Raw genomic sequence first — 24561 nt, forward strand, 5'->3', positions numbered from 1 at the left:
ATGTCCTATTATTCAGGGCTGTACTATAATAGCAAAGATGTGAACAGAACAGACTTCATGACCACTCTGGAAAATACATGAAACGGCAACAAATTCATGGACAAAACGCCACCATCCCCCTGGAAAACTATAATCGCCACACGTCGCAGAAGGAACAAAGGCGACACCCTGAGCACAGCAGAGGGAAAAGCACTAGATAAACTCGGGAAAGACAAGAACATCACAGTCCTACCAGCAGACAAAGGGAGCATGGCTTTCATTATGAACAAACCAGGTAACGTTAACAAAGCACAGGCATTGCTCGCAGATACAAACACTTAACAACAGGTGGCGATAGGCTCAACGCAACAGCTGGGTAATAGAGATAGTAAGAGCTGCCGATGCTGTAGAATCTGAGACAACAAGGTGTGGAGCTGGATGGACACAGCAGGCCAAGCAGCATCTCAGGAGCAGGAAAGCTGACGTTTTGGGCTTAGACTCTTCTTCAGAAATGGGGGAGGGGAAAGGGGTTCTGAGATAAATAGGGAAGACAAGGGGAGGCAGATAGAAGATGGATAGAGGAGAAGATAGGTGGAGAGGAGACAGACTAATACAGGGCAGAGGCATTGCTTGCAGATACAATCACTTACCAAAAGGTGGCGATAGTCCCATCACCGCAGCGAAGTAATAGGATCGCCCAGGCACTGAAGAGACTAAAGGATGCAAGGCAGATAACCAAAACAGGCAGTGAAACCAAAAGGCACAAACACCCCCTCCTCCTATGGGCTTCCTAAATTACACAAACCAGACACCCCCCTCAGGCCCGCTGTCTCCCTACCACGCACAACTTCACAAAAACTGGCCAAGGACCTGCAACAGAGATTGAAACACCGATCAGATGGATCACCACACTCCATCCACCCAACTCAAGACGAGCTCGATACCCTGAAGGACATAAAAATCAGCGATGATGAGATTATGGTATCCTTTGACATCACCTGCTTTCTTCACATCAATTGACATCCCAATAGCCAAAGAAACAAATTACTAGAGGATCCAGCGACGCAGACCAGCAAAAAAATAAGACAGATCGGCGAGCCAGTCAACAACTTTCATACATCGTCCATAGAGCCATTAGCACAGGCAAGCAAGGGAGCCTTTATGAGCAACCAGTTTGACCTCTTCTGGTTTAATTCTGGACATCACACTTTTGAAGAGACATTAAGATGTTGGGGAGGATTGCTAAGAGGAGCCACATTCAAATAAATTCAGGAACACGTGGACCTGTAGGAATTTCTTCAGTTAGCTCTTACTGATTGGTGCTGTATGATCAAGGAACCAAAGATGACTTGATGATGTAGTTGTACAAACAGTGAGTTGGTGCGATCAGGAATCCATGGTGAGATGATTTGTCAGAAGCAGATGCAATAAGAGGCCAATTCACAAGAAGTAATGGCCTATTGTTTTTACTGCTGGAGTAAGGAGCCAGAAGCTCAGCTAACATTCTGAGGATCTGGGTTCAAATCCTGCCACAACAGATATGTGAATTTAATTTTCAAAAAAATAATCTGGAATCAAAAATCTATGGATGACCATGATTGTCAGGAACAGCCCGTCTGGCTCATTAATAAGATAGCAAGAACTGCAGATGCTGGGGTCAGAGATAAGAGTGTGAAGCAGGAGGAACACAGCAGGCCAGGCAGCATCAGGGGAGCAGGAAAGTTAACGTTTTGGGTCGGGACCCTTCTTCAGCCCATTTCTGAAAAGGGGTCCTGACCTGAAATGTCAAGTTTCCTGCTCCTCTGATGCCACCCGGCCTGCTGTGTTCCCCCAGCTGCATACTTTGCTGCCTCTGCTCATTAATGCCATTCAGGGGAGAGCTCTGGTCTGGCCGACATGTGACTCCAGACCCACAGCAATGTGGTTGACTCTCAAGTGCCTCCTGCAAGCCACTCAGATCAAGGGCAGCTAGGGGTAGACATGCAGGAGTAGACTGGACAGTTTGAGTTATCAGGAGAGGCTTGATAGGCTGGGATTTCCTTCCTCTGGAGAAGCGGAGGGCGATGGGTGGCCTTATAGAGGTTTAGAAAATCATGAGGGACATGGATAAAAGGTGAATAGAAAGGTCTCTTCCCCAGGGTACAGGAGTCCAAAATTGGAGGACATGGGCTTAAGGCGAGAGGGGAAGGGTTTAAAAGGGACCTGAGGGGCAACTTTTTCATGCAGAGGGTGGTGCGTGTATGGAATTGGCAGTGGTGGAGGCTGGTTCAGTGACATTTGGACATGTACATGGATAGGAAGGGTTTAGAGGGATATGGGCCAAATGCTGGCAAATTAGACGAGTTCAGTTTAGGATACCTGGTTGGCATGGACGGGTTGAACTGAAGGGACTGTTTTGGTGTTGTATGACTACGACTTATTTTTGAATAATAAAATATTGCATAAGCACTTAAGGATACACACACATATAGGGCCACATGGGCAGCAGCTGGGGAGATGAGAATGGATTACATGGGCTTGATGGGCTGAAGGGCCTCAGCTGCTCCAATGATGTGGTGATTGTTCATAGAGGTTCCAAAAAGGATTATCATCACATCATTTCAATCAACAACAAGGGTAAATGTACCAGAGGAGTGGAACAGACTGTGACACTATGAAAACAAGCGAAAGAACTGAGGAAGGGTCACTGGACCTAAAACATTAACTCTGTGTTTTCCTTCACAGATGCTGCCAGACCTGCTGAGCTATGACATTAACAACCTGATCAACTCACATTATGAGCAGAATGCAAATATAATAGGCAATGAGGAAAGCATATCACCACACTGCAATGTTTATAGTTTCATATATATCCAAAGGAATATACAACTGAGTTAATATGTTATTTGCAATCAGTTTTGGCTGACAACATTTGACATAGAAGATAGTTATTTTATACGATAGCATTAATGTTTTCCAAAATATAACATATTAACAATGACATTAAGAGAGCTCAGCAAACAGTTCAATAACCACAAGGCACAAAATGTCTTTGAGTAAGATTCAAGTGAATTTGAGGAGCAGTGAGAGGGTGACAGGGCTCTGAAATTCGTTGCCCGAAATCATCATAAATGGACAAACCAGCACAACAATTTAAAATGAAAATCTCTTGTATATTCATTTGGAATGCTGCAATATACCAAGCTGTGGACTGAATGAAGTGGGATCAGATTAGATAGCTGTTTATCAAGAGGCATATACATGAAAAACAGAATGGCCTCCTTCCATAGTATAAATTTGCACGATCCTTCAAAAAGAAACAGTTGCATTCAATGTGTTGGTGTGACCACATCTGGAGTACTATGGGCTGTTTTGGCTTCCTTATTTAACAAAAGCTACTACTTCATTGGAGACAGTTCACAGAAGGTTCACTGGGATGATTCCCATTACAGAGGGATTGTTTTATGAGCAAAGGTTAAACAGGTTGGGACTCTACTCGTTGGAGTTTAGACAAATGAGAGGTGATTTCATCGAAACAGATGTGACCCCTAAGGGGCTTAAACAGGGTCAATGCTGCGAGGATGTGTACCCTCATGGGAGAATCTCAGACCAGAGGGCACAGTCTCAGAATAAAAGGGAGCCAATCTAAGACTGAGATGAGGAAGAATTTCTTCTCTCAGATGGTTGAGAGTTTCAGGAACTCCTTGCCACAGAGAGCTGTGGGAGCTGAGTCCTTGAGTATATTTAAGGCTGAGATAGATCAACAGGGGAATCAAGATTCACGGGGAAATGGCAGGAACGTGGATCAGACATGATCCTGTCGAATGGTAGAGCAGGATGGTCTACTCCTGTCTTATGGTCATTCCTGCTGCTGGTATTACATTGCTTTTCAATGTGGGATGTGGCTACAGGATCTGTTGGCTGACTTCGTGGTCTCAGGGTATCAGATGTGCGTGGGCTTCTGTGTAAATTTGCACCTTTCATGGTGTGGCGGTAGTGTCTCTGCCTGTGAGCCAGGAGGCCTGCGTTCAAGTTCCACCTGCTCCAGATGCATGCCATAACATCTCTGACAGGTTCTTTTAAAAAAGTATGGACAGTCATGATTGTGTTATCACCATCAATGATAGGGTTGGCCACTGATTGATCAAAATGCACACATTAATGTGACTACCTACCTGTAAACTAAATTTTAAACATCACATCACTCCGTAATGAACGGAATAAATCTATTTGTGTTTGAGAACACTATAGACAGTGCCTTCTGAATCAACATCATCCTCATGGCAATATTTCTTCGGCAATCTCACATTCTGCTGTTGGATATTCACAGATGTGTACACAATTTCACTGGGGCACTGTTGAAAAATAACATGTTTTGCCATGGTGAAAACTTTTATCAATGCGCGTTACTCTGCCTTTCAGTTGCAGGCTTCGGTCAGCAAAATATCGACATTTCAACGCGAGACAAGCGAGTACTCAATGAACAGCAAGACCCTTGGGAGCTCAGAGGAGCATCTTGGAGTTCTTGTCCATAGACCCCCTGAAAGTGGCAAGACTGGCTAAGAAGTGGTTAATAAGACGGCCACAGGGACAGGGAGCTGTACAGAACCTTTTTGAGGTCACAGTTAGACTGATGCAACCTGGAGCTGGAGAAACACGGCAGGCCAGGCTGCACCAGAGGAGCAAGAGAGTCAATGTCTTCATCAGAACTGGAGCCCCCTGTGCAGGTTTGATCTCCACACTACAGGAAGGCTGTGGTTGCACTGGAGAGGCAGATAAGCCAGGATGTTGCCCCAGGAAGGAGCAGTTTAGCGATGAAGAGAGAGACTGGATAAGCTCGGCTTGTTTTCTTTGGAGCAGGGAAAGCGGGAGCGGGACCTGATAGAAGTGTATAAGATTAGGAGGGGCATGGACAGCATGGGCAGGAACCGACTGTTCCTCTTCGTCAAAGGGGTCAACAACAAGGGAAGCGTCATTTGAAAGTGAAGGTCTAGAGGTTTAGAGGGGTTTTGAGGGACCTATGTTTCGCCCAAAGGGTCTGGGATGCAATGCTGGGAGGGTGGGTTGAGGTGGGAAATCTCATGACCTTTTACAAAGCACTTGGGAATGTCAAAATATTCAATGCTATGGGCCTAGGACAGGAAATTAGGACTAGTGTAGATTTAGTGTATTTTAACAGTACAGACTCAATGGGCCAAAGGACCTCTGCTATAGCATGACAGCTGTGAATAAGAACAACCAGAATATCTTGTTTGACAAGTGGCAGCGATGCCTTAAGCAATAATCTGCAAAGTTAGAACTAATGGTCTTTCACCCATAACCAATGACTGTCCCTGAATGGGCCATTTCTGAAGAAGGGTCTAGGCCCGAAACATCAGCCTTCCTGCTCCTCTGATGCTGCTTGGCCCTGCTGTGTTCATCCAGCTCTACACCTTGTTATCCCTGAACTGACATCGGTGTCTCCCTCAACATCCTGACTGTGGGAAGGGCTGGTACTGATGATACATGAACACCAACTCAGTAACAACCGGGTAATTTATTATTACATGCGATTGAGGACCAGGAATTGACCAGGGAAAAGGAGACAGCAACCCCACACCAAACCAAAGTTCTGTTTTTGCATGCATTATAGGCAAATCATACTGTATAAAGTGAGTTAGGGTAGTAAAACAGGGCGAAGGATACAATGTTGTGGTTGCAGAGACGTGCACAAAGAGAGAGATCAACATTAGATATAAAATTTGAGAGATCTATTCCGTAGTCCATTAACAGCAGGGAAGAAACTGTTCTTGAATCTATTGATAACAAAATGTGAGGCTGGATGGACACAGCAGGCCAAGCAGCATCTCAGGAGCACAAAAGCTGACGTTTCGGGCCTTCTCTGATGAAGGGTCGAGGCCCGAAACGTCAGCTTTTGTGCTCCTGAGATGCTGCTTGGCCTGCTGTGTTCATCCAGCTCCACACTTTGTTATCTCGGATTCTCCAGCATCTGCAGTTCCCATTAGCTCTTGAATCCATTGATATGTGTGTTTAAGCCTTTCTGCCTGACTTGAAGAGGTTGGAAGATTTTGTAGCTGGAGTGGGAGGGTTCTTTGATGATGTTGGCTGTCTTCCCGAGGAATTGGGAACTGTAGACGGAGTCAATAGATGGAAGGTTGGCCTGCTTGATGGTCTGGGTAGCATTCGCAACTTCTCTGTAGTTTCTTAGAGCCCTGGGCAAAGCAGATAGACCACTTTCTACGGTGCACCCATAAAATTGATGTGTCTTTCTGGAAGTGAATTCTCCTGAGCCTCCTTAACTGGGCATCAGTTCAACACAGGAAATCGTCACCTTCCTAAGGCACAATATCACCCAAAATTAGACTGAAAAGCCAGACTTTAATATCATAGGCAAGGCCTGAGTAGGGCTCAATTGTTTGAGCATATCATTGGACTTATAGAGGGATGACCGTGCTTACAAAGGAGATCCCATCTTACAGTTTATTTTAAGGTTCCAAGGTTTTGTTTATACTTATGAACAGACCTTTTATGCTGTACTGTATTGTGTTCTGACTTGCTTACAATTTGACTTTACACTGTACAAAGGAATAGAACCCATTCGTCTCCCAGGGGATCGTCTGTAGATATTTTCAACCTGTTTGGCGATGTTATTACCCATATCTAGATGGGACTTTGGCCCACTACAACATACCTCCCCAGGGACACAAAATGTAAAATGGGGGAGTGCACCAAGTCTGAACTGGGTTTGACCAGCATCTGAGCAATCTCAAAACCTCTGGGTCAGCATGAAAACTTAGCCAGAAAATCTAATCTTCACTCTAGTCTTCCTCAATGTTGCTCATTCAAATTCTCCTTTTATTGCTCTGAACCAATGGTCCACCTGATGGATTTAATCGTCACTCACACACCGTGACTGAGCTCCATCATATTGCTCTGGCATATCAAAAAAAGATTTTTGCAGTCCATACCTCATCCAGATCCATCCTCGTTGAGTTCCTCCCAGCAACTAAACCATAGGGAAAAGAATACCAACAGACATGGTTAGTCATTGTCAGAATATAATTTGATGTTGACTCGAACACGCTGCCTATTCTTGAAGCGAGCTAGACTCCATGATCTGCCCTCCCTATGGAACCAGATCTCTACGGCGTATAATCACATCCAACTGCATGTCAATGGATTGTAAATAATTAATTTTCCAAGGACAATTTCAAACATACTTACCGACCAATCTACTCTAGGCCTTGTCACCATTAACTATCTATCTGAAAACATCTGTGAATATCCATCAATCCATTCCTCTATCTGTCCATCCACCCACCCACCCAAAAACATTTGTGTCTATCTATCTGTTCCTTCCTTTGCCGCAGTTAACCGTGCAGCTAGAAAAAGCTCCCTCCCGCTGAACAGTGCAACATTTGAAGAACTGAGACGATTCAGACTGGGCTATATTTAACTATTCCAAAACGCCAGCAAAATTAAACCAACACCTGGAACATAGACACTCTTGATGAACTGGTTAAAAAAATCTACACACACACACTCACACACACACACGCGCACACACACAGGCATGCACACACAGGCACGCACGCATACACACAGGCACGCGCACACACACTCACTCACACACACACACACACACACACAACACGCACGCACACACACAGGCACGCGCACACACACTCACACACACACACACACACAGGCATGCACACACAGAGGCACGCACGCGCACACACACACACACACACACACACACACACACACACACACACACACACACACACACAAATACATACACCTCAAGTACCATGATCCATCTTTTTCTCCTCTTTATTCATTATGAGGAGGAGACATCACTGGCCAGGCAGCATTTATCACCCAGATTTATCTGCCCAGAGGGCAGTTAAGAGTCAACCACGTTGCTGTGGGTCTGGAGTCACATGTAATCCGGGCCAGGTAAGGATGGCAATTTCCTTCCCTGAAGGACATTGGTGAACCAGATGGGTTTTTCCGACAGTTGGCAATGGATCCATGGTCAGTATTACCTTCTTAATTCAGATTTTTTAAAAAAATTGAGTTCAAATTCCACCACCTGCCGTGGCGGGATTCAAACCCGTGTGCCCAGAACATTATCCAGGTCTCTGGATTAACAGTCCAGTAATAACACCAAGAGACCATTCGTTCCCCTCGTATTATTTGTGTTACCTCAATACCCTAGTGTTAAATCTCGACTACTTTTCATAGGACCCTCACACTGCAGAAGCAGGCCATTCAGCCTATCATGTCCATAGCGACCCTCCATTGAGCATCCCACTCAGACCCACCCCCTACCCTATCCCTGCATTTCCCACCCAGGCACTATGGGTAATTTAGCCTGGTCAATCCACCCTAACCTGCACATCCCTGGGCACTATGGGTAATTTAGCATGGCCAATCCACCCTAACCTGCACATCCCTGGGCACTATGGGTAATTTAGCATGGCCAACCCACCCTAACCTGCACATCACTGGGCACTATGGGTAATTTAGCACGGCCAATCCACCCTAACCTGCACATCACTGGGCACTATGGGTAATTTAGCACGGCCAATCCCACCCTAACCTGCACATCCCTGGGCACTATGGGTAATTTAGCACAGCCAATCCACCTTAACCTGCACATCCCTGGGCACTATGGGTAATTTAGCACGGCCAATCCACCCTAACCTGCACATCCCTGGGCACTATGGGTAATTTAGCACGGCCAATCCACCCTAACCTGCACATCACTGGGCACTATGGGTAATTTAGCACGGCCAATCCCACCCTAACCTGCACATCCCTGGGCACTATGGGTAATTTAGCATGGCCAATCCACCTTAACCTGCACATCCCTGGGCACTATGGGTAATTTAGCACAGCCAATCCACCCTAACCTGCGCATCCCTGGGCACTATGGGTAATTTAGCACGGCCAATCCACCCTAACCTGCACATCCCTGGGCACTATGGGTAATTTAGCATGGCCAATCCACCCTAACCTGCACATCCCTGGGCACTATGGGTAATTTAGCACGGCCAATCCACCCGAACCTGCACATCCCTGGGCACTATGGGTAATTTAGCACAGCCAATCCACCCTAACCAGCATATCCCTGGGCACTATGGGTAATTTGGCACAGCCAATCCACCCTAACCTGCACATCCCTGGGCACTATGGGTAATTTAGCACGGCCAATCCACCCTAACCTGCACATCCCTGGGCACTATGGGTAATTTAGCACAGCCAATCCACCCTAACCAGCATATCCCTGGGCATTATGGGTAATTTGGCACAGCCAATCCACCCTAACCTGCACATCCCTGGGCACTATGGGTAATTTGGCACAGCCAATCCACCCTAACCTGCATGTCTTTGGACTTCAGGAGGAAACCAGAGCACCCGGAGGAAACCCACACAGACACGGGGAGAATGTGCAAGCTCCACACAGACAGTTGCCCGAGGGTGGGATGAACCCGGGGCCCTGGCGCTGTGTGGCTGCAGCGTTAACCCCTGAGGTGCCCCATATGTTTTTTTTAAACATTTATTTTAGGAGGTGGATTTTGTGGAGGGATTTTGACGTTTTAAAGCTTTGCTTGGCTCAGGGTTTACTGCGATTATGCGAGCTTTTTGACTATCTGGAATATTTGAAGACCTGCACAGTCTTTTTCCTAAAGGTGCGGGTTAATAAAGTTTGCTCCTCAGTGACATTCAGGTCTCCACAGCGATAAGCCTGGGCTTGTTGCAAGGCTTGACAGGAGGTAACTCCGTATCGTTGAGTGGTTCATGGATAGGGGTTCAAAGGTGCAGGCTGTGTGTGTGTGTGTGTGTGTGTGTGTGTGTGTGTGTGTGTGTGTGTGTGTGTGTGTGTGTGTGTGAGAGGGAGTGCGTCAGAGAGAGAGAGTGTGTGAGAGTGTGTGTGTATGTGTGAGAGTGTGTGTGTATGTGTGAGAGTGTGTGTGTATGTGTGAGAGTGTGTGAGAGAGAGAGTGTGTGTGTGTGAGAGAGAGAGAGTGCGTCAGAGAGAGAGTGTGTGAGAGTGTGTGTGTGTACGTGAGTGTGTGTGAGAGAGAGAGCGTGTGTGTCTGTGAGTATGTGTGTTTGTATGTGTGTGTGTGAGAGAGTGTGCACGTGTGAGTGTGTGTGAGAGAGATTGTGTATGTGTGCGTGTGAGAATATGTGTGTGTGTGTGTTTGTGTGTGTGTGTCTGAGAGAGAGAGAGAGAGAGAGGGACAGAGTGTGCGTGTGAGCATGTGAGTGTGTGTGAGAGAGATTGTGTGTGTGTGTGTGTGTGTGTGTGTGTGCCTGTGTGAGAGAGTGTGTGGTGTGTGTGAGTATGTGTATTTGTGTGTGTGTGTGTGTGTGTGTGTGTGTGTGTGAGTGAGAGAGAGGGACAATGAGATTAAGTTCGGCAGGGCTGTTGTTTGCCTGAGAGGTTTCTGTATAACTGGGGGCTCAGGGAAGTCCCAGACCAGTTAACTCTGTGTAGTGAGGGCTTTGTGATAGTTGAGCAACTGTGAAAATTCTGAAAGACATCTGCATGCAGTATGAACTACATGGGGCTCATGGAAGTTGTAGAGTAATTGTAGAGATTTCTTTGTCTCTGGGCCTTGGGAAAATCTTGGAGATTTCAAAAGATTACCCATATTTTCATCATGTTGAATGTGGGATATTAGAAGGCAAGTCTTATCTATATTTGCCTGGTTCATTTACAGTCCTAGAGATGTACAGCATTGAAGCAGACCCTTCGGTCTGGCCCATCAAAGCTGACCAAATATCCTAAATTAATCAATTCTCATTTGCTCTCGAAATCCTTCCTATTCATGTCCCCATCCAAATGCCTTTTAAATGCTGTAATTGTATTCACCTCTCCCATTTTCTCTGGCAGCTCGTTCCGTACACGCACCATCCTCTGCATGAAAATTTTGCCCCTCAAGTCCCTTTTCAACCTTTGCCCTCTCACCTTAAAGCCATGGTCTCTAGTTCTGAACTCCCCTACCTCGGAGAGAAGACCTAGGCTATTCAACCTGTCCATGTCCCTCATAACTTTGGAAACCTCTATGAAAAAGTCCCCCCAGCCTCTGTCACTAAGCTTTAAGCATATTCACGTTTGGAGCCCCTGATTCTAACCTGGCCTGTAAGGGGGAACATCCTCTCCACATTCACCTTGCTAAGGCCCTTTTCACATCTTGTCTACCTCCATTATATCTCCTCTAATTCTTCTCAACTCCAAAGAGGGTGGCACGGCGGCTCAGTGGTTAGCACTGCAGACTCACAGCGCCAGGGATCCAGGTTCGACTCCCGCCTCGGGCAAGGTCTGTGTGCAGTTTGTACATTCTCCCCATGTCTGTGTGGGTTTCCTCCGGGTGCTCCGGTTTCCTCCCACAGTCCAAAGATGTGCAGGCTCGGTGGATCGGGCATGCTAAATTGCCTGTAGTGTTCAGGGGTGTGTGTGGGTTATAGGGGGATGGGTCTGGGTGGGATGCTTCAAGGGGCAGTGTGGACTTGTTGGGCCGAAGGGCCTGTTTCCACACTGTAGGGAATCTAATCTAAACTGTTCAATCTCTTTTCACAACATAATCCTTCATCGCTGAAACAATCTATGAGCCTTCTCTATATCCAATTTAACTGCAGTGGACCCACATTGTACACAATACTCCAAGTTCGGTCTCAAAAATGATGGAGCTATACTGCCTCAGAAGAGCAAGGTGTTAGAAAGGATTCTGAGGGATAGGATTTATGGCCATATGGAAGAGCATGGCTTGATCAAATACAGTCAACACGGCTTTGTGAGGGGTAGGTCATGCCTCACAAATCTTATTGAGTTCTTTGAGGATGTGACTAGAAAAGTTGATGAGGGTCGAGCTGTGGATGTGGTGTATATGGACTTCAGTAAGGCATTTGATAAGGTTCCCCATGGTAGGCTCATTCAGAAGGTCAGGAGGAATGGGATACAGGAGAACTTAGCTGCTTGGATACAGAATTGGCTGGCCAACAGAAGACAGCGAGTGGTAGTAGAAGGAAAATATTCTGCCTGGAAGTCAGTGGTGAGTGGGGTTCCACAGGGCTCTGTCCTTGGGCCTCTGCTGTTAGTAATTTTTATTAATGACTCGGATGAGGGGATTGAAGGATGTGTCAGCAAGTTTGCAGACGACACAAAGGTCGGAGGTGTTGTTGACAGTATAGAGGGCTGTTGTAGGCTGCAGCGGGACATTGACAGGATGCAGAGATGGGCTGAGAGGTGGCAGCTGGAGTTCAACCTGGATAAATGCGAGGTGATGCATTTTGGAAAGTCGAATTTGAAAGCTGAGTACAGGATTAAGGATAGGATTCTTGGCAGTGTGGAGGAACAGAGGGATTTGGTGTGCAGATTCATAGATCCCTTAAAATGGCCACCCAAGTGGACAGGGTTGTTAAGAAAGCATATGGTGTTTTGGCTTTCATTAACAGGGGGATTGAGTTTAAGAGGCGTGAGATCTTGTTGCAGCTCTATAAAACTTTGGTTAGACCGCACTTGGAATACTGCGTCCAGTTCTGGTCGCCGTATTATAGGAAAGATGTGGATGCTTTGGAGAGGGTTCAGAGGAGGTTTACCAGGATGCTGCCTGGACTGGAGGGCTTATCTTATGAAGAGAGGTTGACTGAGCTCGGTCTCTTTTCATTGGAGAAAAGGAGGAGGAGAGGGGACCTAATTGAGATATACAAGATAATGAGAGGCATAGATAGAGTTGATAGCCAGAGACTATTTCCCAGGGCAGAAATGGCTAGCACGAGGGGTCATAGTTTTAAGCTGGTTGGTGGAAAGTATAGAGGGGATGTCAGAGGCAGGTTCTTTACACAGAGAGTTGTGAGAGCATGGAATGCATTGCCAGCAGCAGTTGTGGAAGCAAGGTCATTGGGGTCATTTAAGAGACTGCTGGACATGCATATGGTCACAGAAATTTGAGGGTGCATACATGAGGATCAATGGTCGGCACAACATTGTGGGCTGAAGGGCCTGTTCTGTGCTGTACTGTTCTATGTTCTATGTTCTATGTTCTAAATCTAAAATGCAAATATATAGGAACACACATTGTGGAAAATAAACTCTGCTGTACACTGCAGTGGATATACATTAAGGTTGAGGTGCACATTGAGAAGTGCACGCATTTCGGGCAGAGCATTGAGTACTGGAGTTGGGATGTCATGTTACAAGACATGGGCAAGACCACAGTACTGTGTAGAATTCTGGTCACCCCTGCTGTAGGAAAGATGCGATTAAACTGGAAACAGTACAAAAACAGATTTACAAGGATGTTTCCGGGACTGGAGGCTTGAGTTATAAAGGAGAAGCTGGACAGGCTGGGGCTATTTTCCCTGGAGCGTTTGAGGCTGAGGGGTGGCCTTAGAGAGGTTTACAAAATCATGAGGGGCATGGATAGGGCGAATAGACAAGGTCTTTTCCCCCCAGGGTAGGGGAGTCCAAAACTAGAGGGGCATAGGTTTAAGGTGAGAGGGGCAGGATTTAAAAGGGTGGTGCGGATGTGCAATGAAATGTTACAGGAAGTGGTGGAGCCGAGGCCCGAAACGTCAGCTTTTGTGCCCCTGAGGTGCTGCTTGGCCTGCTGTGTTCATCCAGCTTCACACTTTGTTATCTCGGCAAATGGAACTAGTCAAGTTTGGGATGCCTGGTTAGCATGGACAAGTTGGGCCAAAGGGCCTGTTTTCATGCTGTATGATTAACTGAGCAACATTTCTGAATGGAACACTTATCCCCCTCCCTATGAACATTTGGATTCTTTGACAGTTGGAGCAGGGAAAACTACAAAAATTGCCTGACGCGACTGGAGGTCACAGTTCATATTTAAAAATCGACTCACCTCGAAAGCGACGGCTCACCCAGTTGGCCACCAAGTATGCTAATAACAGCAGGCCAAACAACACCACCAGGCAGATCACCGCAAGGATGACGAATGCTCTGAATATTACAGGTGTAGCATCTGTGAGAAGATATACACTTGCAATAGGTAAATGGAATCATTGAATATATGCGAAATATGAAATTTGCTATCACGTACCCAACGTCACATCTACGCCAAAGAAAAAATGCAGCGATGTTATGGAGTTCTTTTTATTCGCTCCCTGGATGAGGGTGTCGCTGGTTGGATCAGCATTTATTGCCCATCCCTAATTGCCCAGAGGGCAGTTCAGAGTCAACCACATTGCAGTGGGTCTGGAGTCACATGTAGGCCCAGACCAGGTAAGAATGGCAGTTTCCTTCCCTAAAGATCACGAGTGATCCAGATGGGTCTTTCCAACAATCAACAATGGATTCACGGTCACCATAAGACCTTTAATTCCAGATTCTTTATTGAATTCGTGGTGGGATTATGTTCCCCAGAACATCAGCTGAGCTTCCAGTCTAGTGATGGCATTATTAGGCCATTGCTTTTCCTGGTCATGGAGTCCCAGAGACATACAGAGTGGGAAAAATCCTATCGTCAACCAGATCCCCAAACTAAACCAGTTCCACCTGCCTGCTCCTAAGCCATATCCTTCCAAATTTTTCCTATCTTATCTAAATGTCTTTTAAACATTGTAACTGTACCCACATTCACCACTTTCCTCCGAAAGTTCATTCCACACATGAACCACTCTTGTGTAAAAAAGTTGCCCCTTAGGTCTTTTCAAAAATAAGTCCCCCTCACATTAAAAATGTGTCCTCTAGTCTCAAAATCCACCCCCCCCCCACAGAAAAGGCACCCACCATTCACCTTGTCCATAACCCTCATGACTTTATGTGAGGTCACTTCTCAACTCCTAGGCTCCAGAGAAATAGGTCCCATTTGAAAGGGCACACACACTCACACACACACACACACACACACACTCACACACACACACACACACACACACACACACACACACACGCACGCAGATACACACACAGACATACACGCACACACATGCACACACACACAGATACACACACGCACACACACACAGATAAACACCCACACACACGCACACACACACACAAACACACACACACAGATAAACACACACACACACACACACACACTAACACACAGATAAACACACACACACACACACACACACACACAATTGAGAGAATTACATACCTGAACCCCCAGGTCTCTCTGTTCTATAACATTAGCCAAGGTCCTTGTTTGTTTTACCAAAATGATGTAACTCACTTTTATCTGAACTGGTGACCTTACAGGAGTTTTTAAAATCATGAGGAACATGGATAGGGTGAACAACCAAGGGAAGGGGAGCCCAAAACTAGAGGGGCATAGGTTTAAGGTGAGAGGGGAAAGATTGAAAAGGGACCTGAGGGGCAACTTTTTCACACAGAGGGTGGTGCGTGTATGGAATGAGCTGCCAGAGGAAGTGATGGGGGCTGGTACAGTTACAGCATTTAAAAGGCATCTGGATGGGGACATGGATAGGAAGGGGTTAGAGGGATATGGGACAAATGCTGGCAAATGGGACTGGATTAATTTAGGATATCTGGGTCAGCACGGACAAGTTGGGCCGAAGCGTCTGTTTCCGCACCGTGCAGCTCTATGTCTCTATGAAACGCATCTGCGATTTTTTCAGTCCCCTTTTCTGTTTCTTCCTTCAATATCTTTACGTGGAAGACCTACTATTTAGCCGAGGCAATTTATAAATTGGGCAATTAGTGTTGGCTCAGTCAATGGCACCCACACCCTGTGAACAAATTAAACAGAAGAATTAAGTTTTTTGATGTTGCTGCTGTTGCAGTGAGACCAGCTTTTGTTTCGGACTGAGGAAGTGTGATCGGCCTTTTGCAGAGTTTAACAGTATTGGGAAAAACCAGTTACTTAATAAAGAAATGAAACTAAAATAGGAGAAGGAAAAGAGATGTATTTCAACCACATTTCAGTATTGCCTAATTTAATTGCTTCTATTTGAGAGAATTGCAGCGCACAAACTAACACCATATTTAGAAATTGGTGCTATCATGTAGCAGCTATTCAGTAACAACCTGCTCAGTGAACCTGCTCTGAGGAAGGGTCTAGGCCCGAAACGTTAGCCTTCCTGCTCCTCTGATGCTGCTCGGCCTGCTGTGTCCATCCAGCTCCACACCTTATTATCTCAGACTCCAGTATCGGCAGTTCCTACTGTCTCTGCTCGGCGATGCCCAGTTTGGGTTCCAAATCCACTCAGCCTCTGACCTCATTACAGCTTTGGCTCAAACATGGCTGAAAGAGCTTGATTCCAGAGGTGACGGTGAGAGGGACAGCCCTCGACATCAAGGTCACATTGGACAAAGCGTGGCATCAAGGAGCCCCAACAAAACTGGCCAACGCTAGGGATCAGGGGCAAACTCTCCGATGGATGGTGTCATACCTGGTGCATTAGAAGTTGCTGGAGGTCAGTCGCCTCCACTCAAAGCCATCTCTGCAGGAGTTACTCAGGGGCAGATATTTTCTAATCATAGGTGCTATGTCACTCTTATGGGGTAGATCAGAGAATCCCCACATGTGGAAACAGGCACTTCGGCCCAACAAATCCATACTGACCCTCAGAGCATCCCACCCAGACCCATTCCCTTATAACACACCTAATCTACATATCCATGAACGCAAAGTGTAATTTAGCACAGCCAAACCTGCACATCCCTGGGCACTATGGGTAATTTAGCCTGGCCAATCCACCCTAACCCGCACATCCCTGGGCACTATGGGTGATTTAACATGGCCAATCCACCCTAACCTGCACATCCCTGGGCACTATGGGTAATTTAGCATGGCCAACCCACCCTAACCCGCACATCCCTGGGCACTATGGGTAATTTAGCCTGGCCAATCCACCCTAACCCGCACATCCCTGGGCACTATGGGTAATTTAGCATGGCCAATCCACCCTAACCTGCACATCCCTGGGCACTATGGGTAATTTAACATGGCCAATCCACCCTAACCTGCACATCCCTAGGCACTATGGGTAATTTAGCACAGCCAATCCACCCTAACCTGCACATCCCTGGGCACTATGGGTAATTTAGCACGGCCAATCCACCCTAACCTGCACATCCCTGAGCACTATGAGTAATTTAGCACGGCCAATCCACCCTAACCTGCATGTCCCTGGGCACTATGGGTAATTTAACACGGCCAATCCACCCTAACCTGCACATCCCTGGGCACTATGGGTAATTTGGCACAGCCAATCCACCCTAACCTGCATGTCTTTGGACTTCAGGAGGAAACCAGAGCACCCGGAGGAAACCCACACAGACACGGGGAGAATGTGCAAGCTCCACACAGACAGTTGCCCGAGGGTGGGATGAACCCGGGGCCCTGGCGCTGTGTGGCTGCAGCGTTAACCCCTGAGGTGCCCCATATGTTTTTTTTAAACATTTATTTTAGGAGGTGGATTTTGTGGAGGGATTTTGACGTTTTAAAGCTTTGCTTGGCTCAGGGTTTACTGCGATTATGCGAGCTTTTTGACTATCTGGAATATTTGAAGACCTGCACAGTCTTTTTCCTAAAGGTGCGGGTTAATAAAGTTTGCTCCTCAGTGACATTCAGGTCTCCACAGCGATAAGCCTGGGCTTGTTGCAAGGCTTGACAGGAGGTAACTCCGTATCGTTGAGTGGTTCATGGATAGGGGTTCAAAGGTGCAGGCTGTGTGTGTGTGTGTGTGTGTGTGTGTGTGTGTGTGTGTGTGTGTGTGTGTGTGTGTGTGTGTGTGAGAGGGAGTGCGTCAGAGAGAGAGAGTGTGTGAGAGTGTGTGTGTATGTGTGAGAGTGTGTGTGTATGTGTGAGAGTGTGTGTGTATGTGTGAGAGTGTGTGAGAGAGAGAGTGTGTGTGTGTGAGAGAGAGAGAGTGCGTCAGAGAGAGAGTGTGTGAGAGTGTGTGTGTGTACGTGAGTGTGTGTGAGAGAGAGAGCGTGTGTGTCTGTGAGTATGTGTGTTTGTATGTGTGTGTGTGAGAGAGTGTGCACGTGTGAGTGTGTGTGAGAGAGATTGTGTATGTGTGCGTGTGAGAATATGTGTGTGTGTGTGTTTGTGTGTGTGTGTCTGAGAGAGAGAGAGAGAGAGAGGGACAGAGTGTGCGTGTGAGCATGTGAGTGTGTGTGAGAGAGATTGTGTGTGTGTGTGTGTGTGTGTGTGTGTGCCTGTGTGAGAGAGTGTGTGGTGTGTGTGAGTATGTGTATTTGTGTGTGTGTGTGTGTGTGTGTGTGTGTGTGTGAGTGAGAGAGAGGGACAATGAGATTAAGTTCGGCAGGGCTGTTGTTTGCCTGAGAGGTTTCTGTATAACTGGGGGCTCAGGGAAGTCCCAGACCAGTTAACTCTGTGTAGTGAGGGCTTTGTGATAGTTGAGCAACTGTGAAAATTCTGAAAGACATCTGCATGCAGTATGAACTACATGGGGCTCATGGAAGTTGTAGAGTAATTGTAGAGATTTCTTTGTCTCTGGGCCTTGGGAAAATCTTGGAGATTTCAAAAGATTACCCATATTTTCATCATGTTGAATGTGGGATATTAGAAGGCAAGTCTTATCTATATTTGCCTGGTTCATTTACAGTCCTAGAGATGTACAGCATTGAAGCAGACCCTTCGGTCTGGCCCATCAAAGCTGACCAAATATCCTAAATTAATCAATTCTCATTTGCTCTCGAAATCCTTCCTATTCATGTCCCCATCCAAATGCCTTTTAAATGCTGTAATTGTATTCACCTCTCCCATTTTCTCTGGCAGCTCGTTCCGTACACGCACCATCCTCTGCATGAAAATTTTGCCCCTCAAGTCCCTTTTCAACCTTTGCCCTCTCACCTTAAAGCCATGGTCTCTAGTTCTGAACTCCCCTACCTCGGAGAGAAGACCTAGGCTATTCAACCTGTCCATGTCCCTCATAACTTTGGAAACCTCTATGAAAAAGTCCCCCCAGCCTCTGTCACTAAGCTTTAAGCATATTCACGTTTGGAGCCCCTGATTCTAACCTGGCCTGTAAGGGGGAACATCCTCTCCACATTCACCTTGCTAAGGCCCTTTTCACATCTTGTCTACCTCCATTATATCTCCTCTAATTCTTCTCAACTCCAAAGAGGGTGGCACGGCGGCTCAGTGGTTAGCACTGCAGACTCACAGCGCCAGGGATCCAGGTTCGACTCCCGCCTCGGGCAAGGTCTGTGTGCAGTTTGTACATTCTCCCCATGTCTGTGTGGGTTTCCTCCGGGTGCTCCGGTTTCCTCCCACAGTCCAAAGATGTGCAGGCTCGGTGGATCGGGCATGCTAAATTGCCTGTAGTGTTCAGGGGTGTGTGTGGGTTATAGGGGGATGGGTCTGGGTGGGATGCTTCAAGGGGCAGTGTGGACTTGTTGGGCCGAAGGGCCTGTTTCCACACTGTAGGGAATCTAATCTAAACTGTTCAATCTCTTTTCACAACATAATCCTTCATCGCTGAAACAATCTATGAGCCTTCTCTATATCCAATTTAACTGCAGTGGACCCACATTGTACACAATACTCCAAGTTCGGTCTCAAAAATGATGGAGCTATACTGCCTCAGAAGAGCAAGGTGTTAGAAAGGATTCTGAGGGATAGGATTTATGGCCATATGGAAGAGCATGGCTTGATCAAATACAGTCAACACGGCTTTGTGAGGGGTAGGTCATGCCTCACAAATCTTATTGAGTTCTTTGAGGATGTGACTAGAAAAGTTGATGAGGGTCGAGCTGTGGATGTGGTGTATATGGACTTCAGTAAGGCATTTGATAAGGTTCCCCATGGTAGGCTCATTCAGAAGGTCAGGAGGAATGGGATACAGGAGAACTTAGCTGCTTGGATACAGAATTGGCTGGCCAACAGAAGACAGCGAGTGGTAGTAGAAGGAAAATATTCTGCCTGGAAGTCAGTGGTGAGTGGGGTTCCACAGGGCTCTGTCCTTGGGCCTCTGCTGTTAGTAATTTTTATTAATGACTCGGATGAGGGGATTGAAGGATGTGTCAGCAAGTTTGCAGACGACACAAAGGTCGGAGGTGTTGTTGACAGTATAGAGGGCTGTTGTAGGCTGCAGCGGGACATTGACAGGATGCAGAGATGGGCTGAGAGGTGGCAGCTGGAGTTCAACCTGGATAAATGCGAGGTGATGCATTTTGGAAAGTCGAATTTGAAAGCTGAGTACAGGATTAAGGATAGGATTCTTGGCAGTGTGGAGGAACAGAGGGATTTGGTGTGCAGATTCATAGATCCCTTAAAATGGCCACCCAAGTGGACAGGGTTGTTAAGAAAGCATATGGTGTTTTGGCTTTCATTAACAGGGGGATTGAGTTTAAGAGGCGTGAGATCTTGTTGCAGCTCTATAAAACTTTGGTTAGACCGCACTTGGAATACTGCGTCCAGTTCTGGTCGCCGTATTATAGGAAAGATGTGGATGCTTTGGAGAGGGTTCAGAGGAGGTTTACCAGGATGCTGCCTGGACTGGAGGGCTTATCTTATGAAGAGAGGTTGACTGAGCTCGGTCTCTTTTCATTGGAGAAAAGGAGGAGGAGAGGGGACCTAATTGAGATATACAAGATAATGAGAGGCATAGATAGAGTTGATAGCCAGAGACTATTTCCCAGGGCAGAAATGGCTAGCACGAGGGGTCATAGTTTTAAGCTGGTTGGTGGAAAGTATAGAGGGGATGTCAGAGGCAGGTTCTTTACACAGAGAGTTGTGAGAGCATGGAATGCATTGCCAGCAGCAGTTGTGGAAGCAAGGTCATTGGGGTCATTTAAGAGACTGCTGGACATGCATATGGTCACAGAAATTTGAGGGTGCATACATGAGGATCAATGGTCGGCACAACATTGTGGGCTGAAGGGCCTGTTCTGTGCTGTACTGTTCTATGTTCTATGTTCTATGTTCTAAATCTAAAATGCAAATATATAGGAACACACATTGTGGAAAATAAACTCTGCTGTACACTGCAGTGGATATACATTAAGGTTGAGGTGCACATTGAGAAGTGCACGCATTTCGGGCAGAGCATTGAGTACTGGAGTTGGGATGTCATGTTACAAGACATGGGCAAGACCACAGTACTGTGTAGAATTCTGGTCACCCCTGCTGTAGGAAAGATGCGATTAAACTGGAAACAGTACAAAAACAGATTTACAAGGATGTTTCCGGGACTGGAGGCTTGAGTTATAAAGGAGAAGCTGGACAGGCTGGGGCTATTTTCCCTGGAGCGTTTGAGGCTGAGGGGTGGCCTTAGAGAGGTTTACAAAATCATGAGGGGCATGGATAGGGCGAATAGACAAGGTCTTTTCCCCCCAGGGTAGGGGAGTCCAAAACTAGAGGGGCATAGGTTTAAGGTGAGAGGGGCAGGATTTAAAAGGGTGGTGCGGATGTGCAATGAAATGTTACAGGAAGTGGTGGAGCCGAGGCCCGAAACGTCAGCTTTTGTGCCCCTGAGGTGCTGCTTGGCCTGCTGTGTTCATCCAGCTTCACACTTTGTTATCTCGGCAAATGGAACTAGTCAAGTTTGGGATGCCTGGTTAGCATGGACAAGTTGGGCCAAAGGGCCTGTTTTCATGCTGTATGATTAACTGAGCAACATTTCTGAATGGAACACTTATCCCCCTCCCTATGAACATTTGGATTCTTTGACAGTTGGAGCAGGGAAAACTACAAAAATTGCCTGACGCGACTGGAGGTCACAGTTCATATTTAAAAATCGACTCACCTCGAAAGCGACGGCTCACCCAGTTGGCCACCAAGTATGCTAATAACAGCAGGCCAAACAACACCACCAGGCAGATCACCGCAAGGATGACGAATGCTCTGAATATTACAGGTGTAGCATCTGTGAGAAGATATACACTTGCAATAGGTAAATGGAATCATTGAATATATGCGAAATATGAAATTTGCTATCACGTACCCAACGTCACATCTACGCCAAAGAAAAAATGCAGCGATGTTATGGAGTTCTTTTTATTCGCTCCCTGGATGAGGGTGTCGCTGGTTGGATCAGCATTTATTGCCCATCCCTAATTGCCCAGAGGGCAGTTCAGAGTCAACCACATTGCAGTGGGTCTGGAGTCACATGTAGGCCCAGACCAGGTAAGAATGGCAGTTTCCTTCCCTAAAGATCACGAGTGATCCAGATGGGTCTTTCCAACAATCAACAATGGATTCACGGTCACCATAAGACCTTTAATTCCAGATTCTTTATTGAATTCGTGGTGGGATTATGTTCCCCAGAACATCAGCTGAGCTTCCAGTCTAGTGATGGCATTATTAGGCCATTGCTTTTCCTGGTCATGGAGTCCCAGAGACATACAGAGTGGGAAAAATCCTATCGTCAACCAGATCCCCAAACTAAACCAGTTCCACCTGCCTGCTCCTAAGCCATATCCTTCCAAATTTTTCCTATCTTATCTAAATGTCTTTTAAACATTGTAACTGTACCCACATTCACCACTTTCCTCCGAAAGTTCATTCCACACATGAACCACTCTTGTGTAAAAAAGTTGCCCCTTAGGTCTTTTCAAAAATAAGTCCCCCTCACATTAAAAATGTGTCCTCTAGTCTCAAAATCCACCCCCCCCCCACAGAAAAGGCACCCACCATTCACCTTGTCCATAACCCTCATGACTTTATGTGAGGTCACTTCTCAACTCCTAGGCTCCAGAGAAATAGGTCCCATTTGAAAGGGCACACACACTCACACACACACACACACACACACACTCACACACACACACACACACACACACACACACACACACACGCACGCAGATACACACACAGACATACACGCACACACATGCACACACACACAGATACACACACGCACACACACACAGATAAACACCCACACACACGCACACACACACACAAACACACACACACAGATAAACACACACACACACACACACACACTAACACACAGATAAACACACACACACACACACACACACACACAATTGAGAGAATTACATACCTGAACCCCCAGGTCTCTCTGTTCTATAACATTAGCCAAGGTCCTTGTTTGTTTTACCAAAATGATGTAACTCACTTTTATCTGAACTGGTGACCTTACAGGAGTTTTTAAAATCATGAGGAACATGGATAGGGTGAACAACCAAGGGAAGGGGAGCCCAAAACTAGAGGGGCATAGGTTTAAGGTGAGAGGGGAAAGATTGAAAAGGGACCTGAGGGTAACTTTTTCACACAGAGGGTGGTGCGTGTATGGAATGAGCTGCCAGAGGAAGTGATGGGGGCTGGTACAGTTACAGCATTTAAAAGGCATCTGGATGGGGACATGGATAGGAAGGGGTTAGAGGGATATGGGACAAATGCTGGCAAATGGGACTGGATTAATTTAGGATATCTGGGTCAGCACGGACAAGTTGGGCCGAAGCGTCTGTTTCCGCACCGTGCAGCTCTATGTCTCTATGAAACGCATCTGCGATTTTTTCAGTCCCCTTTTCTGTTTCTTCCTTCAATATCTTTACGTGGAAGACCTACTATTTAGCCGAGGCAATTTATAAATTGGGCAATTAGTGTTGGCTCAGTCAATGGCACCCACACCCTGTGAACAAATTAAACAGAAGAATTAAGTTTTTTGATGTTGCTGCTGTTGCAGTGAGACCAGCTTTTGTTTCGGACTGAGGAAGTGTGATCGGCCTTTTGCAGAGTTTAACAGTATTGGGAAAAACCAGTTACTTAATAAAGAAATGAAACTAAAATAGGAGAAGGAAAAGAGATGTATTTCAACCACATTTCAGTATTGCCTAATTTAATTGCTTCTATTTGAGAGAATTGCAGCGCACAAACTAACACCATATTTAGAAATTGGTGCTATCATGTAGCAGCTATTCAGTAACAACCTGCTCAGTGAACCTGCTCTGAGGAAGGGTCTAGGCCCGAAACGTTAGCCTTCCTGCTCCTCTGATGCTGCTCGGCCTGCTGTGTCCATCCAGCTCCACACCTTATTATCTCAGACTCCAGTATCGGCAGTTCCTACTGTCTCTGCTCGGCGATGCCCAGTTTGGGTTCCAAATCCACTCAGCCTCTGACCTCATTACAGCTTTGGCTCAAACATGGCTGAAAGAGCTTGATTCCAGAGGTGACGGTGAGAGGGACAGCCCTCGACATCAAGGTCACATTGGACAAAGCGTGGCATCAAGGAGCCCCAACAAAACTGGCCAACGCTAGGGATCAGGGGCAAACTCTCCGATGGATGGTGTCATACCTGGTGCATTAGAAGTTGCTGGAGGTCAGTCGCCTCCACTCAAAGCCATCTCTGCAGGAGTTACTCAGGGGCAGATATTTTCTAATCATAGGTGCTATGTCACTCTTATGGGGTAGATCAGAGAATCCCCACATGTGGAAACAGGCACTTCGGCCCAACAAATCCATACTGACCCTCAGAGCATCCCACCCAGACCCATTCCCTTATAACACACCTAATCTACATATCCATGAACGCAAAGTGTAATTTAGCACAGCCAAACCTGCACATCCCTGGGCACTATGGGTAATTTAGCCTGGCCAATCCACCCTAACCCGCACATCCCTGGGCACTATGGGTGATTTAACATGGCCAATC

The 24561-nt window shown here is 46.5% G+C and overlaps 1 protein-coding gene across 1 annotated transcript in view; it reads right to left on the reverse strand.

Annotated features, from left to right (window-relative positions):
* Positions 1 to 2872: 2872 nt before the first annotated feature.
* Positions 2873 to 24561, reverse strand: part of LOC125450547 (nectin-1-like) — a 53437-nt gene continuing 31748 nt past the window's right edge. Inside the window, exons 3-4 of the mRNA XM_059641261.1 lie at positions 6927 to 6964; positions 2873 to 4313 (exon numbers count right to left, since the gene is read on the reverse strand). Of these exons, the coding sequence (XP_059497244.1) occupies positions 4185 to 4313; positions 6927 to 6964 (167 nt within the window). The 3' untranslated portion in view covers positions 2873 to 4184. The remainder of the gene's footprint in view (positions 4314 to 6926; positions 6965 to 24561) is intronic.

Source organism: Stegostoma tigrinum, chromosome 41, assembly GCF_030684315.1.
Source record: "Stegostoma tigrinum isolate sSteTig4 chromosome 41, sSteTig4.hap1, whole genome shotgun sequence".
In the NCBI taxonomy this organism is placed as follows: domain Eukaryota; kingdom Metazoa; phylum Chordata; class Chondrichthyes; order Orectolobiformes; family Stegostomatidae; genus Stegostoma; species Stegostoma tigrinum.